Source organism: Bubalus kerabau, chromosome 4, assembly GCF_029407905.1.
Source record: "Bubalus kerabau isolate K-KA32 ecotype Philippines breed swamp buffalo chromosome 4, PCC_UOA_SB_1v2, whole genome shotgun sequence".
NCBI classification, from domain to species: Eukaryota; Metazoa; Chordata; class Mammalia; order Artiodactyla; family Bovidae; genus Bubalus; species Bubalus kerabau.
Window position 1 is genome coordinate 5807109 of NC_073627.1, and position 14364 is coordinate 5821472.

At 56.3% G+C, this 14364-nt stretch overlaps 1 protein-coding gene across 1 annotated transcript; it reads left to right on the forward strand.

The window, feature by feature from the left end:
* Positions 1 to 1416: 1416 nt before the first annotated feature.
* On the forward strand, positions 1417 to 13811 carry COG1 (component of oligomeric golgi complex 1). The gene is made up of 14 exons (XM_055575026.1): positions 1417 to 1770; positions 3601 to 3845; positions 3995 to 4176; positions 4304 to 4474; positions 6585 to 6741; positions 7697 to 7907; positions 8284 to 9069; positions 9605 to 9751; positions 10211 to 10372; positions 11153 to 11280; positions 11747 to 11855; positions 12284 to 12393; positions 12472 to 12550; positions 13616 to 13811. Exons 1-14 carry the CDS (start codon positions 1456 to 1458, stop codon positions 13757 to 13759), a joined length of 2946 nt encoding a protein of 981 aa, XP_055431001.1. The 5' UTR covers positions 1417 to 1455; the 3' UTR covers positions 13760 to 13811.
* The last annotated feature ends 553 nt before the right edge of the window (positions 13812 to 14364 follow it).

The following is a 14364-nucleotide window of genomic DNA, read 5'->3' on the forward strand; positions in this document are numbered from 1 at the left end:
GCCTCTCTGGGTCCCAGGTTACCCACCTGTCAAATTCCCTAGGTTGCAGGGCTATGGTGAGGTAAACTAGAGTACTATTTCTATGCAGTTGCTAAGTGGTGTCCCGATTCTCTGCGACCCCATAGACTGTAGCCTGCCAGGCTCCCCTGTCCATGAGATTCTCCAGGTAAGTATACTGGAGTGGGTTGCCATTTCCTCCTCCAGGAAGAGTACTGTAAATGAATGGTTCAATTGACAGATTGAATTTTTTTGATGCCTGGGATTTGTCTCAAAATCATGGGGATGGTGGGAGGGAGAGGATGTGGGGTTGGGGCATTCATGAGGCTGAGGCTGACCTTGACTGAGTAACCATAAGACGCAGCTGGTGGACACACTGTATCATTCTCTCCGCTTTAATGTGCATATGAAATCTCCAATAATGATTTGTTTTTGTAAATGAAGGGTCTTGGAAACACTCAGAAGAAAGAGGCCATACTCCCCAAGTTTCATTATGAGTCAGTTAGGCGTCCCCCCACCCCAGCCCTCCTCCCAGGCATCGTTTTCTCAGGCATTTGAGTCTTTTGCTCACTGCCCACTACCCTCCTCGCCGCACTGGTGCCAATGTAAGGTTCTACCAGGGGAAACATCTTTGATGGTACAACGCTGGTTTGAAACCAAACCCAAAAACCCGAAAGAAATAACCAAGAAGAGTAAACCAGGAGCAAACGAGCGCGCACACACCCCTGCGCACACACACTCCTGCGCTCCGGCCGCGTCCTGAGCATCTGTGAAGTTACTCTCCAATGAACGAAAACGGACTCCCAGGTCCCTCTTCCTAACATCGCATTCGGTGGATGACCAGAGTAAACAACGAACAACAGGACGCCCCAGAAGACTGCAGGCTGAGAGCCACGGATGGGTGTCCAGCGGTCAGCTCTGTGCGTCCACCCGGCTCCCAACCCGACCCGGACACGGCGGCGGCCGGGGACCCGGAGAAGAAGGGGGCAGACCCAGGGGAAGGGGACGGGCCAAGTGTGCCATCGAGCCCTCGCAGGGGAAAGACCGCGATCCGGCGCCGCGCGAGGGGCCTGGCGAGGGGACCCGAGCATCCCGAGGAGGGGTTACAGTCAGACCGCCGGCGCTTGATGACTATTAACCGCGACGGGGAGACGCTGCACCGGCGCTAGGAGAGGCTTCAGACCCGAGTAAGGCTGCGCGCCAACACACCTGCGGGCTCAGCGACCCAACAGCCACGCAGGCTCCCTTTTAAAAAAGTGCCGCCCAGCCACTTAAAAAAAAAAAAAAAACAGTTTAAAAACAGTGCCGCCCATCACTGGCTCCGCCCCTCGGCCGCCCCGAACAAGCCCGGCCCCGCCCCCACCCACCGGACGGAAGCGCTTTCCGCCCTCAACCAAGATGGCGGCGGGGCGGCACGACCGGGCGGAAGTGCCCTGCTGGGCCGCTGACGCGTCCATCATGGCGGCCGCGGCCGCCTCCTCGGCTCTGAAGAGGCTGGACCTCCGCGACCCCGCGGCGCTCTTCGAGACCCACGGCGCGGAGGAGATCCGCGGGCTGGAGCGCCAGGTGCGCGCCGAGATCGAGCACAAGAAGGAAGAGCTGCGGCAGATGGTGGGCGAGCGGTACCGCGACCTGATCGAGGCGGCCGACACCATCGGCCAGATGCGCCGCTGCGCCGCGGGGCTGGTGGACGCCGTGAGGGCCACCGACCAGTACTGTGCCCGCCTCCGCCAGGCCGGCTCGGCCGCGCCCCGGCCGCCGCGGGACCCGCAGGTCAGCCCCGCGCCCGCATCCCGGCCCGGCCGGCCCGGCCCGGCGGGGAAGCGGGCGCCCCGGCCGAGGCCCACCCGCCTCAGGAGGCGCCCCCGCCGCCCCCTGCCCCCGCGGCCGGCGTGGGGCACTCCTGCCGCCCTCCCCGCGCTGCTGGCCGGTTCCCCGCGGCTCCTCAGGACCCCTCCCAGGCTCCGGGCTTCGCCTTGCTCACCTCAGTCCTGGGGTCGCCGGGCTTCCTTTCCCACATCTCATGGAAACGCTAGGTGTTCAGCCCTGTTCCCTGTTTCCCGACATCGTTTCGGGAACAGCGTTCTCCCCTGTGTCGACCACCTCCCCTCCCAGCTCGTTCCTTCCTCCCGCCCCCCGCTCCCCGCCCCCACTCCACTCCCAGGAACAACTTCCAGGCTGCAAAGAAGCCTGCTACCCTTTGCAGCAGGTCGTTGGAGGGTAGTAACCAGTCCCCAGGCTCTCATCTTTTAATAGAGGAACAGGTTCATTTTAAGGAACTAAGGTGATAAGGAATCTGCCTGCCAGTGCAGGAGACACAGGTTCGCTCCCTAATCCAAGAATATCCCACGTGTCTCAGAGCGGCTAAGCCCCCTGCAGCATAACTGTTGAGCCTGTGCTCTTGAGCCCACACACCCTAGAGCTGGGGCTCCACAGCAAGAGAAGCCACCACAATGAGAAGTCTGCACACAACTCCAGAGTAGCCCCCCCGCCATGAGAATCCGAGGATTCAAAGGTCCCTGGAAGAAAGCACTGGAAGGACAGGCAACCCTTGACCACCAGGCTGAGACACTAGGCACTTAGAACTGGGCACACATAAGATCTAAATGAGCTTTGAAGAATGCCATGTGACAGGAAAGGAAAAGGGTAGACTGGAGGGGATAGAGAAGGCACAAGGTGCGAGTGCGAGGCTTCCGGATCCACGCAAGGGTGGGACGACGATCACCTGCAGTGGAGCCAGGGACGTGACCGCGGAAGCCGAGGTGTAGACGTGTCGGCAGAACCATCAGAACGACATGAGTGTCCTGGGACGTGGTGGTCTACGCAGACGTGTTGAGGGAGGTCAGGTGGCTATAATTTTTGGTAGGAAGATGAACCTCATGTTAAATATACTGATCAGAGAATGAGTGAAAGTCCCAGGGAATGTCTAGCCACAGCAGCAAAGGCTTGATGGGGAGTGGTGAGGGCTACGTGGTGTGCTGTGGAGGGGATGTTTCAGGGAGGAGAATGGTGAAGGGAGAGGACAGACTGAGATGAGTAGAGGCGTGAGGCTGGACCGAAATTCAAGGGAAGGTTGGTGAAGAGGAACAGCCAGCAGCGAAACCCACAAGGCAGTCAAAGCAGCAGGAGAAAGTGTAGGAAGGATGAACATCAAACCCAGCAAGGCCAAAAGCTCCCTGGAGGGGTGATGCGTGGGCTCTGGGCTGAGACACCCCAGAGGTCCCAGCAAGGCCAAAAGCTCCCTGGAGGGGTGATGCGTGGGCTCTGGGCTGAGACACCCCAGAGGTCCCAGCAAGGCCAAAAGCTCCCTGGAGGGGCGATGCGTGGGCTCTGGGCTGAGACACCCCAAGGGTCCCTGATACCCTGCCAGTGCAGTGACCGGATTTGGTTTGCCCCTCCGTGGGACAGGGCAAAGGTAGACCTGGTAGGAAAAACTTAACTCCAGTAATTCTGCTACACCAACCTCAACGCCTTGCTGAGCGGCACCGAATCCAAGTTCATGAAAGTTCCGTACCCCCAGATCCCCCATACATCACCCCCAGCCGGCCCCACGCTGACCTGGCTCTTGTTTGTCCTGACTCAGCTCTGTGCCTTTGCCCGCAGCCCCAGCAGCCATCCCAGGAGAAGTTCTACAGCATGGCTGCCCAGATCAAGCTTCTCCTGGAAATCCCTGAGAAGATCTGGAGCTCCATGGAGGCCTCGCGGTATCTCCACGCCACCCAGCTCTACCTGCTCTGCTGCTGCCTCCACAAGCTGCTGCAGCTGGAGTCTTCCAGTGCCCGACACAGCCCCGTCCTCTCCCGGTTCCCCATACTCATCCGGCAGGTGGCAGCTGCCAGCCACTTCCGGTAAGTGGTCTGCCAGCAGGCCCTTCTCTGGTGATGGCCGAGCTGCACCGCTCTGATTTTATGGAGTGTGTCTTCTCTCTCCTCGTGTACTGGGGCTCTTCTCCGAAGATGTCAGAAGCTCCCTGTGACCTTTGCCATCATCTCTTTAGGTCAACCATCCTGCACGAGAGCAAGATGCTGCTCAAATGCCAAGCTGTGTCCGACCAGGCTGTGGCCGAGGCCCTGTGCTCTGTCATGCTCTTGGAAGAGAGTTCTCCGCGCCAAGCCCTAACAGACTTCCTGTTGGCCAGAAAGGCAGCAATCCAGAAACTTCTCAACCAGCCTCACCATGGTGGGCATGGCTTCTCTCCCAGATGTGACGTGGGGATGGAGCAGGAGGAGCTGAGGGAGTCCAGAGCGTTCTGTGTTTCTAACTTTACCAAAGGACACTGCTAAAAGAGGGTGGTTTCTTCTCGCAGGTGCTGGGATCAAGGCTCAGATTTGCTCGCTCGTGGAGCTGCTGGCCACCACTCTTAACCAAGCGCACGCTCTCTTCTACACTCTACCAGAGGGGCTGCTGCCAGACCCCTCGCTGCCGTGTGGCCTGCTCTTCTCCACGCTGGACAGCATCACCAGCCAGCACCCTAGCGGTGAGCTCTTAGCCAGCCTCTTCTGTTTCCTGGTTCATTCATTTACTGGGCACCTGCCATCTGCCAGCTGCTGTGCTGGGCCCTGGGGATACAGCAGTGGATTGGACAGATACGGACCCACTTTCGTGGAGGTCAGAGTCTAGTGGTGGAGGCAGATGTTGAACTCACGAATCCACAGTATCTGCTTAATAGCAATCCTGGTCGTTGCTCTCCAGGCCGAGTGCAGCTTGACTTGGTGGCCGTGAATGGAGGGGCCACAGTCAGACAGGATATGTGGTTGCCCTGCAGCGTGTGGGGTCTTAGTTCCCCCAGCCAGGGGTTGTCCCCACGTCCCCTGCATCACAGGGCAGGTTCCTAACCACTGGACCGCCAGGGAAGCCAGGACGGGATATTTAGACTGAAACCTGAAGGTTGAGTAAGAGGCAAAGAAGAGAGTTCCGGGCAAAAAGGAAGAGCAGGTGCAAAGGTCCTGAGGCCAGGAGGATGTTCGAACGTGAGGAAGTGAAAGGAAGTGGGGGCAGTGAGGACCGTGAGGAGGTTTCTCCCTCATGACCAGTGAACTCAGCACATGTGGGCAGAACAGCAGATAGTCTTCTAGGACCTTCCGGACTCAGGCCTCCTGCACCCTGCGCTTTTCTTGGGTTGCATTTGTCCCCGGTGGAATTAGATGTACATGGCTTTTACGTGGCAGTGGTTCCCCGTGGGGTGGAGCGGATGCTGAGAGCTCACTTAAGAGGCTGTCACCACGAACCAGGTGGCAGGCGATGGGGACGGTAGAGACGGAGCTCACTGGACAACGCGGACGTGTGTTCAGGAGATGGTTGTTGAGGGATTGGCTGTGGAGGGTGTGGAAGGGAGGGGTCCACGTTTACTAGAAAAGGAGACTTGTTTTTTGTTGAAGTACAGTTGACGTGCAGCGTCGTGTTTCTGGTGTACGGCACGGCGACTCGTACATTCTTGTTCAAGTTCTGTTAGTTTATTGCAAGCGAGTGAACATAGCTCCCTGTGCTGCCAGCAGGACCTTGTTCTATTTTACATAGAGTAGTTTATATCTGCTCATCCCAGACTCCTCATTTCCCCCCTCTTCCCCCTTGGTAACCACAGGTTTGTTCTCTAAGTTCATTTGACCGTTTGTTTAAGGTTCACTCTGATACCACCCAGCGTTTGCGGTTCTCTTTCTGACGTGCTTCACTCTGTGTGACCATCTCTAGGTCCGTCCATGTTGCTGCAAATGGCGTTCTTTCATTTTTTATGGCCGAGTAATATTCCATTGTGTGTACAGACTGCACCTTATCCATTCCTCTGTCAGTGGACGTTTAGGTTGCTTCCATGTCTCGATTGCTGTAAATAGTAATGCAGTGAACACCGGGGTCCATGTATCATTTCAGATTATGGTTTTCTCCAGAGGTGTACCCAGGAGTGCAATTGCTGGATCTATTTTTAGTTTTTTAAGGAACCTCCATACTGTTCTCCGTGGTGGCCACACTCATTTCCATTCCCACGGACAGAGTAGGAGGGTTTGAAAAGGAGTTGGCTTAAAAGGGCCGATGACGACTTTACTTTTGAAAACCTTGCCTTGGAAACAGCTGAGACCTTGGAGTGGGACTAGAGAGGACGGACGACTGTGGGTCCAGAACAGAGCAGTGAGCGGTCCGGCTGGAGACACACCCGCCGTGCATTTGCATGGCTGTCATGAGGCCTTGGAGGTGGATGATGTCATCAGTAGGAGCTGGTGGCAGGGGACCGAGCCTCAGGAGAGTCCAGAATCAGAGATGAGAAAAAGAAGAAGGGAAGGGGCGGGATGTGGTGGCAGACAGATGTGTGTCAGTCGGCCTCATCTATCCTGCTTTGTCTTTCAGCTCAGCAACTGCTTTTATTTTTTATTTTTTTAGCGACTGCTTTTAAAATGCAAGGATGACACAGCCCTTTTTTCCTCCTCTCTCCTTCCCCTTCTGTGCCACACTCCCTCCCAGATGAGGGGGCCCCTGGACATACTCTACTTTTCTTTCTCCCCCCGTTTCCGGGCTGCCCCACTGGGTGACTTTTGGAAACCCCTCCCGGGTCCTGTGTTAACTTCCCGGTGACCCCGCCTTGGTCCTCCTCTCCCCAGGAAAAGGTGTCGGGGTTCTGCAGGATGAGATGAAGCTGTGCAGCTGGTTCAAACACCTGCCCGCGTCCGTCGTCGAGTTCCAGCCGGCTCTCCGGACACTGGCGCATCCCATCAGCCAGGAGTACCTGAAAGACACGCTGCAGAAGTGGATCCACGTGTGAGCAGCTCCCGGGGCAGCGGGAACCGCCAGCACCCCCGCCTCGAGTGGCCACGGGGAGCAGGAGGGCCAGGCCAGCCCCGCGCTCAGCCACCTTTCAGCACCCCTGCCTCGTGTGGCCACGGGGAAGCGGGAGGGGCTGGGCCTTCCGGGCAGGCCTTGGGGTCGGGCCAGCCCCGCACTCAGCCACCTCTCAGTGCCCTCACGGCCGCTAGCCGCCTCTGGGAGAACCAAGAAGCGATGTGTGTTCCAACACACTCTGTAGAGGGTTTTAAACCCTCTCGAGCCCTGCCACTCCCGTGCTTTTATTTAGTGCTGCTGCTGCTAAGTCGCTCCAGTCGTGTCCGACTCTGTGCGACCCCACAGACGGCAGCCCACCAGGCTCCCTGTCCCCGGGAGTCTCCAGGCAAGAGTGCTGGAGTGGGGTGCCACTGCAGTTGTGTGTTTTTAATTGAAGTCTAGTCTACAGTGTGGTGTTAGTTTCAAGTGTACAGTAACATGATTCAGTTAGGCCAGTTCTGATTTCAGGAAATTCTGAAAATAAGTTTCAGATTATTTTTCATTATAGGTTCCACTGTGCTGCGTACAGTTGCCTGTGCAATAGTAGCTTCTTCTTGCTTACCTGCTTCCTGTACAGCAGCACTGTGTATATGTTAATGTCAAACTCTTTGAAGTCATGCTCTGGGGCTCTAGACTTCCTTGGAGACAGGCCTGTCCAGGGAGTAAGGTCAGCCTGGTGAAGGGGCTGTAGGCGCCACCTCCCATCCAACCAGAAATGCTGTTTTTATATATTTATTTATATATATATATATTTTTTTTTTTAATAAACATGCTGAGACATAGACATTTATATTTATATACTAGGACTCAGTTAAGAGGTTTTCAAGTAGAGTCCAGCTTTTTCTTAATAAAGGTGAGGTGACTATGAAGCCCCAGAGAAATGCTTCTGTTGCAGGTGTAATGAAGACATCAGAAACGGGATCAGCAGCCTGCTGATGTACGTGACGAGCACGAAGGGGCTGGCGGGGATCCGCGACGCCGTGTGGGGGTTACTCGCCAACGAGTCAATCCACCACAGCTGGGATGTGGTCTGCCGGCGGCTCCTGGACAAGCCGCTCTTGTTCTGGGAGGACCTGATGCAGCAGCTGTTCCTTGACCGGCTGCAGGTGAGGTGCGAAGTCCACAGGCCAGCTGCCCGCTAGCCAGTCATGCCCGGTGCCCCCTTTTGACTGTCTAGGTAGATTTCCACCACTTCCTATAAGTATGTTCTTTCCCTGCTGACTTATTCCCTGGGTGACTCTTCTGAATAATGAGCCGTAAAAATGAACAGAGTCTGCTGCTGCGTAAGAGACCAGGCCCCTGTCGGGCAGTTGGGGACGCGTCTGGCCCCATCAGTGACGACGCTCCCCTCTGCTGCCGCCGGGCCATCTCTCTGAACATCGGGGAGAACACTGGATGCTGGGGTAGTCTGACATTCGGTGCTCTAGGTTGAGGTTTCCTGGAAGCAAGTGGGATTCGAACTCTTCTCCTCTTCTCTTTCAGACTCTGACCAAAGAAGGCTTCGACTCCATCTCCAGTAGTTCCAAAGAGCTCCTCACCTCAGCCTTGCAGGAACTTGAAAGCAGCAGCTCGGCTTCCAGCAAGCACCTCCACTTCGAGCACAACATGGCTGTCTTCCTCTGGTCTGAGAGCCCCAGCGACCTGCCCTCTGACGCCGCCTGGGTCAGCGTGTCCAGCCGGGCTCCGTTTCAGGGCAGTGGGCTCTCCATGAAGGCACAGGCCATTAGCCCTTGCGTGCAGAGCTTCTGCTCCGCCCTGGATTCTAAACTGAAGGTGAAACTGGAGGACCTCCTGGCCTACCTCCCCTCTGGTGACCCGTTGCCCCACCAGGACACCTCCCCTGCGGCAGCCGAGAGCTGCGCCTTCGACAGATTTGCAGATGCGGAGAAGGTGCAGGAGACGCTGCGGACGCACTCCGCGGCCTGCATCCAGGACATCACAGACTGCATCCAGGCGGAGCTGCAGAGCATCGAACAGGCTATTCAAGGGCAGCAGGACATCCTCGACGGGGCCAAGCTGCACTCCGCCCTCTTCATGGCCCGACTCTGCCAGTCCCTGGGAGAGCTGTGTCCCCACCTGAAGCAGTGCATCCTGGGAAGATCGGGGAGCCCCGAAAAGCCTGCCCGGGACTCCCGGGCTCTGAAGAAACAGGGGAAGGGGAAGGCACAGGAGGTCCTCCCCACACAGGCCAGGTGGCAGGACGTGAAGGAGCTCCTCCTGCAGCGGAGCGTGACGGGCTACCGGGTCTGGGGCTCGGCGGTCGTGAGGGTGAGTGACCCATCAGCGCACTCCTTCCGTGCCTACTAGGTTTCCTTTCCCACCTTGCCCCTGTCATAGTCCAGGCTGGCCAAACTCAGCGAGGCCTTTTAATAGTAAGGGAATAACCGCTCTTGTTTCACACTTGCTTTTTCTCTGCCAGAGAGCTCAAGCGTAAAAACTGCCTATTTATTTTAGCCTAGATTTTAGAGACTGAAACGCTGGATTGTTTTTTTTCTTTCCTTTGATCTGATGAGAATGAAAGACTTTTCTTCCTGGACGAGGGTCTCTGTTTTCTGATCTTCAGCATAAATATAATCCCTGTCGCCTCCACTGGGGTCTTCAGAGGGCGCCCCTGTGTAGCGTAGTTGGCAGCCAGACCCCACTGCTGGTATCAGCAGCTGGTCAGAAGGAAGTGATCTCGGCCACTCGCCATCCACAGGCAACTTGTGTGGCGGGAGCTGGCTGCACGGTCACTCAAGTAGTTTGACACAAACTCTGCAGAGGCTCTGAGTGGTCTGTGTGGATATCTGGGTTTCATCGCCAGGTTCTGGCTCATGGATTCGCCCAGTCATTACTCGTAGACGATGCTGGCTCTGTCCTGGCCACAGCCACCAGCTGGGATGAACTGGAAATCCAGGAGGAAGCAGAGTCGGGCAGCAGCATCACGTCCAAGATCCGACTCCCTGTACAGGTGAGCAGGGGCCACCATTAGGGGCCTGTGAACTGAAAGGGAGAAAGCCTGCTTTGTGGAAAGGAGAGACTTTAGGAAAGATCAACCAAATGCAGCTCCTGAGGAAGAGCAGATAGTATGTGCGCCTTTCTCCTGTGGGGCAAAGTGGGCGGACGGCCAAGCACGTGGGCGGTTTGAGAAGCCATTCACACTGCTTTCCCGTTGTAGCACAGACTCTGTGCTGGTTAGAGAACAGCTTGCCCTGCAGTGGACTCACCAGCGGAGAGCAGCATGGCGGGTCGAGCCCAGGCCACCAGGGGAAGGAGGGCAGGCGCCACTCGGGTCCGTCCACCGGTCTGCTCTGAGGGGGCGGGCTGGCCGGGTCAGAGTCCCGCAGCGGAAGCCTCGTTAGGCTGCTGGAGCCCACTGTCCGCGCGTCTCAGTGAAAGTTGGCAACTCAGCATTCCTTTGTCCCTCTAGCCGTCCTGGTATGTGCAGTCCTTCCTGTTTAGCTTGTGCCAGGAAATCAATCGGGTTGGAGGCCACGCCTTGCCAAAGGTGACACTGCAAGAGATGCTGAAAAGCTGCCTGGGCCGAGTAGTTGCCGCCTACGAGAGGCTCTCGGAAGCTGAGCAGCTCAAGGTAGGCCTGCGAGTTTCTTCCCATGAAGAGCAGAAGTCAAAACCCTAGGTTGCTCTGGGGTTTGGGCAGCTCCCATCCAGGAGTCCAGGTGTTAAGGCCTGCTCGCCCTGGGCAATCTAACGGGCAGTGCTTCCGCCTCCAGGAGTTGAATCACACCCACTCCCAGGGCCAAGCAGGTTCCATAAGGCGGCAGGGACGAAAACTTCAAAGCAGAGAGACGCGCTGTCCACGCCCAGCCATGTCAGGTGGTCAGCGCGGCTCTGGGCAGATCATTAACCCGTCTGCTCAGGACGCGGTGTGGGCACGTAGATGGGGCGCTGGGGAGCGGAGGTGGGGGGAGTGGAGCAGCAGAGCCCACCCGCGTCAGGGGGCACGCATGGCCCAGCCCCCCGCCTCCGGCTTACTCCCATTTCATCAGTCCTGTTTCTAAGATGGACCAGCTCCTGACTTGGGAAAGAGTTCAGACAAGTCTCTCCTGAGCGTCCTCAAAAGGCCTCTCCCTTCAGGCCAGGAGCTTTTTTCCTTTAAAATGACTGTCTACAGCACCTGAGACCTTTTTCTAAGGACCAGCTCTCCTCCCTGCCATTAGGTTTTTAGTTTTGTTCAAGACCTAGTGTCTACTGTAAGTTGCTTTTGTTGTTGTCATGAGATAAAACTGGCCTCCTGAGTATAAAAAGCTTCTGAAATAACCAGCTGAAACGCAGACAAAACACGAAGCTGTTTATTCTCACCTGACAGGCCATCTCCCTTAATGGGTGGGGACGGGAAATTCATTTGCAGAAAGAAGGTGCCTTTCCAATGACCCAGAATCGGGCACTGCAGCTGCTCTATGATCTGCGTTACCTCAGTGTCGTCCTGACAGCCAAGGGTGAAGAGATGAAAAGCGGCCGCTGCAGACAGGACTCCAGGTAGCCGTGCCCACCCTCCCAGCGCGTTTCTTCCTGACCTGCACGGCTCCTTTCCGGGAAGCTGCAGGAGTCCGCCTCTTCCTGCCCATTCCCTGTGTTTATTCTCAACACAACTCAGGCTCACGTTACCAGCAAGATAAAGAATGGCCACCCGCTGGATGATTCCAGTAGGTCTTGTTCCTCTCTGAGTCCGCCTACCAACTGTTAGGTGTAATTTGAGCCTCTGGTGCCCTCCCTGAAAACAATATGGGGAATATGGGGAAGTTGTGTACTTCACTTAGAAGACATCCCACCAGGTTCAAACTCCTAAGGATTATTTAAGCACAGTGATCAGTGACAAGTAGTGCTAAGGCAGCAGTTACAGAGAACAGACCCCCCTGTTCCAGGACTTGTCTAGCATTACAACAGCCTGAGCTTGGTTTGTCCTACAAAAGCTGGAGAATGACCACCTTAACCCTTTTGTTAGAGTCGAGAAAGTGGCTGACTACCTGGAAACGCTCATCGACCCATTCGACCTGGACGTTTTCACCCCCCACCTTCACAGCAACCTCAACCACCTGGTGCAGCGGACCTCCGTAAGTCGCGGGAGAACACGCTCGCTCGGCATGAAGGGCCAGGCGCTCGGGTCACAGCCCAGACCTGCCCACCGCGTAACAGGTGGGGACGGCCAAGACGCAGCTGAATCTAGTCAGTCACGGGTAGAGAGAGGTTTAGATAGCACCTCAAACCTCACAGTCCAGGCAATGGGATGACCCCTTTAGTTGAGGGTAAGGACTATCAAAAGTTTTATCAGGGCTTCAGAAAGAGGAATAGAATCAGAGCTACTCGACTCTGAGAGTCTGACCTGCTGGCAATGATGTGCAGTATTAACACACTCTAGAGAACATACCTCCACTCCAGGATGGCTAGAGACAAGTCGTGACCGATTACTGACAGGACAGATTCTCTCTTAATTGGGCAGCGCAGCACGCAGCCTGTCACCGCATCCCGTCTCGTCCCACAGGTTCTCTTTGGACTGGTGACGGGTCCGGAGAACCAGTTCACCCCCAGGAGCAGTACGTTCAACTCTCAAGAAGCCCACAACATCCTGCCGCTGGCGTCGAGCCAGATCAGGTAAGGACGCTGAGCGGCCCCTGCTTGGCCCCCAGCCCCCCGGTCCCTCCACTGAGCCGCCTTTGTCCTGTCTGGCAGGTTTGGGCTTCTTCCGCTGAGCATGACAAGCACACGAAAGGCCAAGTCAGCTGGCGGAAGCATGGAAACCAAAGCCCAGGTGAGTGTCCGACCGCGAGTTCCTCCCCAGGGAGCCCACCCCACCTCCCACCAAGCCACCCGCTCAGCCCCGCCTCAAATAACTGATCGAGAACCGAGTGACAAGGTGCACTAATGCTGCTTTTAATGGCGGCGCAATAAGGAAGTACACGATGTTACTAGCTTGAGCTAAGAGAGGTTTAAAAGATGCCCACTGACACTATCAAGTAGCCTCACAGTAGAAATGACTCTCAGGCTGCCAAGGCTGTAGAAAATGTGCAGGACAGACCGAGATTACAGCTTGTGTTTAAGATTAAGAGGGTAGAAGAGTTAACTGCTAACCCAGCACTACGACTGTACTTATTTGGGGGGAAAAAAAAACTGCTCTGTTTCAGCGATGGTTTCGTCTCTCGTTTCTCTCAGGCGGGTAGGGAGTCTGCTTCCTCGAGTTTCGCCTGTTCTTGTTGATAGACGTTGTCTCGTAAGCTGCCCTCTGCTAGGATAGCTGCGGGAGTCCTCCGGGGTCTATGAAGTGTGTTGTGTACACGTGTGTCTGAGCTCACAGAGCTCCCTTCCTTCCAGCACGTGGTCCTTGTTTGCTCTCTGGTTGGAGAAAAGTACTTGCGATGTCTCCTTTCCACATTCCCTGCCATCAAACCCAGTCAGGTCCAAAATCCTCAATCAACAGCGGGTTTTAAAACTTGGGAGATGGGAGTAAAGTGTGAGGGGGGGAAAGTTTGCGCACAAGCCTCCCGCTCCTGAGCCCAGACCTGTGCTCTTAGCTTTCCCCACAGCTGTCCACTTTCCTTCCAGTAGCTGACCGTTCACCTCTGCCCCCGAGAGGCACACGCCACGGGGAGGAGGCACACGCTCCTCTTCCTGCAGTCCTTGCTCCCGGTGTCGGCTGTCCCGCCACAGCCCCTCAGTCTGCCGTGTGTCCTCTTCCATCTGGACTAAGCAGTGCCCTCCGGGAGCTGCCCGTGCTGCTCAGACCCGCTGTGTGCACGCCGCGTGGACCCCCGAGCAGAGTTGGGGGCGGGTGGCCGGGGGTCTGGGTGGACGCTAAGGCACTTTCCTCTCCACACAGCGGCAGGCGGCCCCGCCGGCGCTCTCCCGAGCAGACGACCCCAGGCAGGCCGGCTCCCTGTTCAGGCAGCTGGTCACTGACGAGGAAGACTCGGTCACACCCTCACTGTTCAAACTCGGGTGGCTCTCCAGCATGACCAAGTGACGAGGACGCTCCGTCTCTCTAAATAAATACTCTCGCGTTATTTCTCCTAGAAGTGACTCTGCCTCTTTTTTTCTGAGCCACACCAGTCTCTGCGGTGGCCGTGGTGGCACGTGGCCCCCTCGTTCCTGTTGGGGCGGGCGTGACTTTACACGTAGAGCCAGTGAAGTCCATGCCCCAGAGTTCACAGCAGCTGTGACTCCAGGCCTCAGTTCCTATAGCTTATACCGCATCAGCCTTCACTGGTGCCTTCTCACACGGCAAGGCGGAATTAACCAGGGAGCTCACACCAGCTGCTGGGGGACAAGGTGGTGCCTGAGACCGGAAGTCACTTACATATTCCGTAACTGTCCGAGCTGAGCAGTATTTCCTAAGTCTGAGATGCAAACTCTGGAGGAATAACAGTTAACAAGCTATCTGGGGTCCATGAATCAGAAAGCCCTTCTCTCTGAAAATACAAATATATAGCAGAGAGAAGACGGCTACAGGGAGGGAGCTGACTCACTCACAGTCTATCCGGGGTCTGACCGTCCTGTCCCAGAGGACAGCACTTTCAACAGGATGTCCACGTGCTAAGAGGTAGCATGGCAGTTCGCTTCAGTGCAAGA

Excerpts from the sequence above, each read along its gene's own strand:
- COG1 (XM_055575026.1), top strand. The coding sequence starts at position 1,456 with ATGGCGGCCGCGGCCGCCTCCTCGGCTCTGAAGAGGCTGGACCTCCGC. Across the intron at positions 9,752-10,210 it reads AGATCCGACTCCCTGTACAG|CCGTCCTGGTATGTGCAGTC; the intron begins GTGAGCAGGGGC and ends TTGTCCCTCTAG. Across the intron at positions 12,394-12,471 it reads CTGGCGTCGAGCCAGATCAG|GTTTGGGCTTCTTCCGCTGA; the intron begins GTAAGGACGCTG and ends CCTGTCTGGCAG.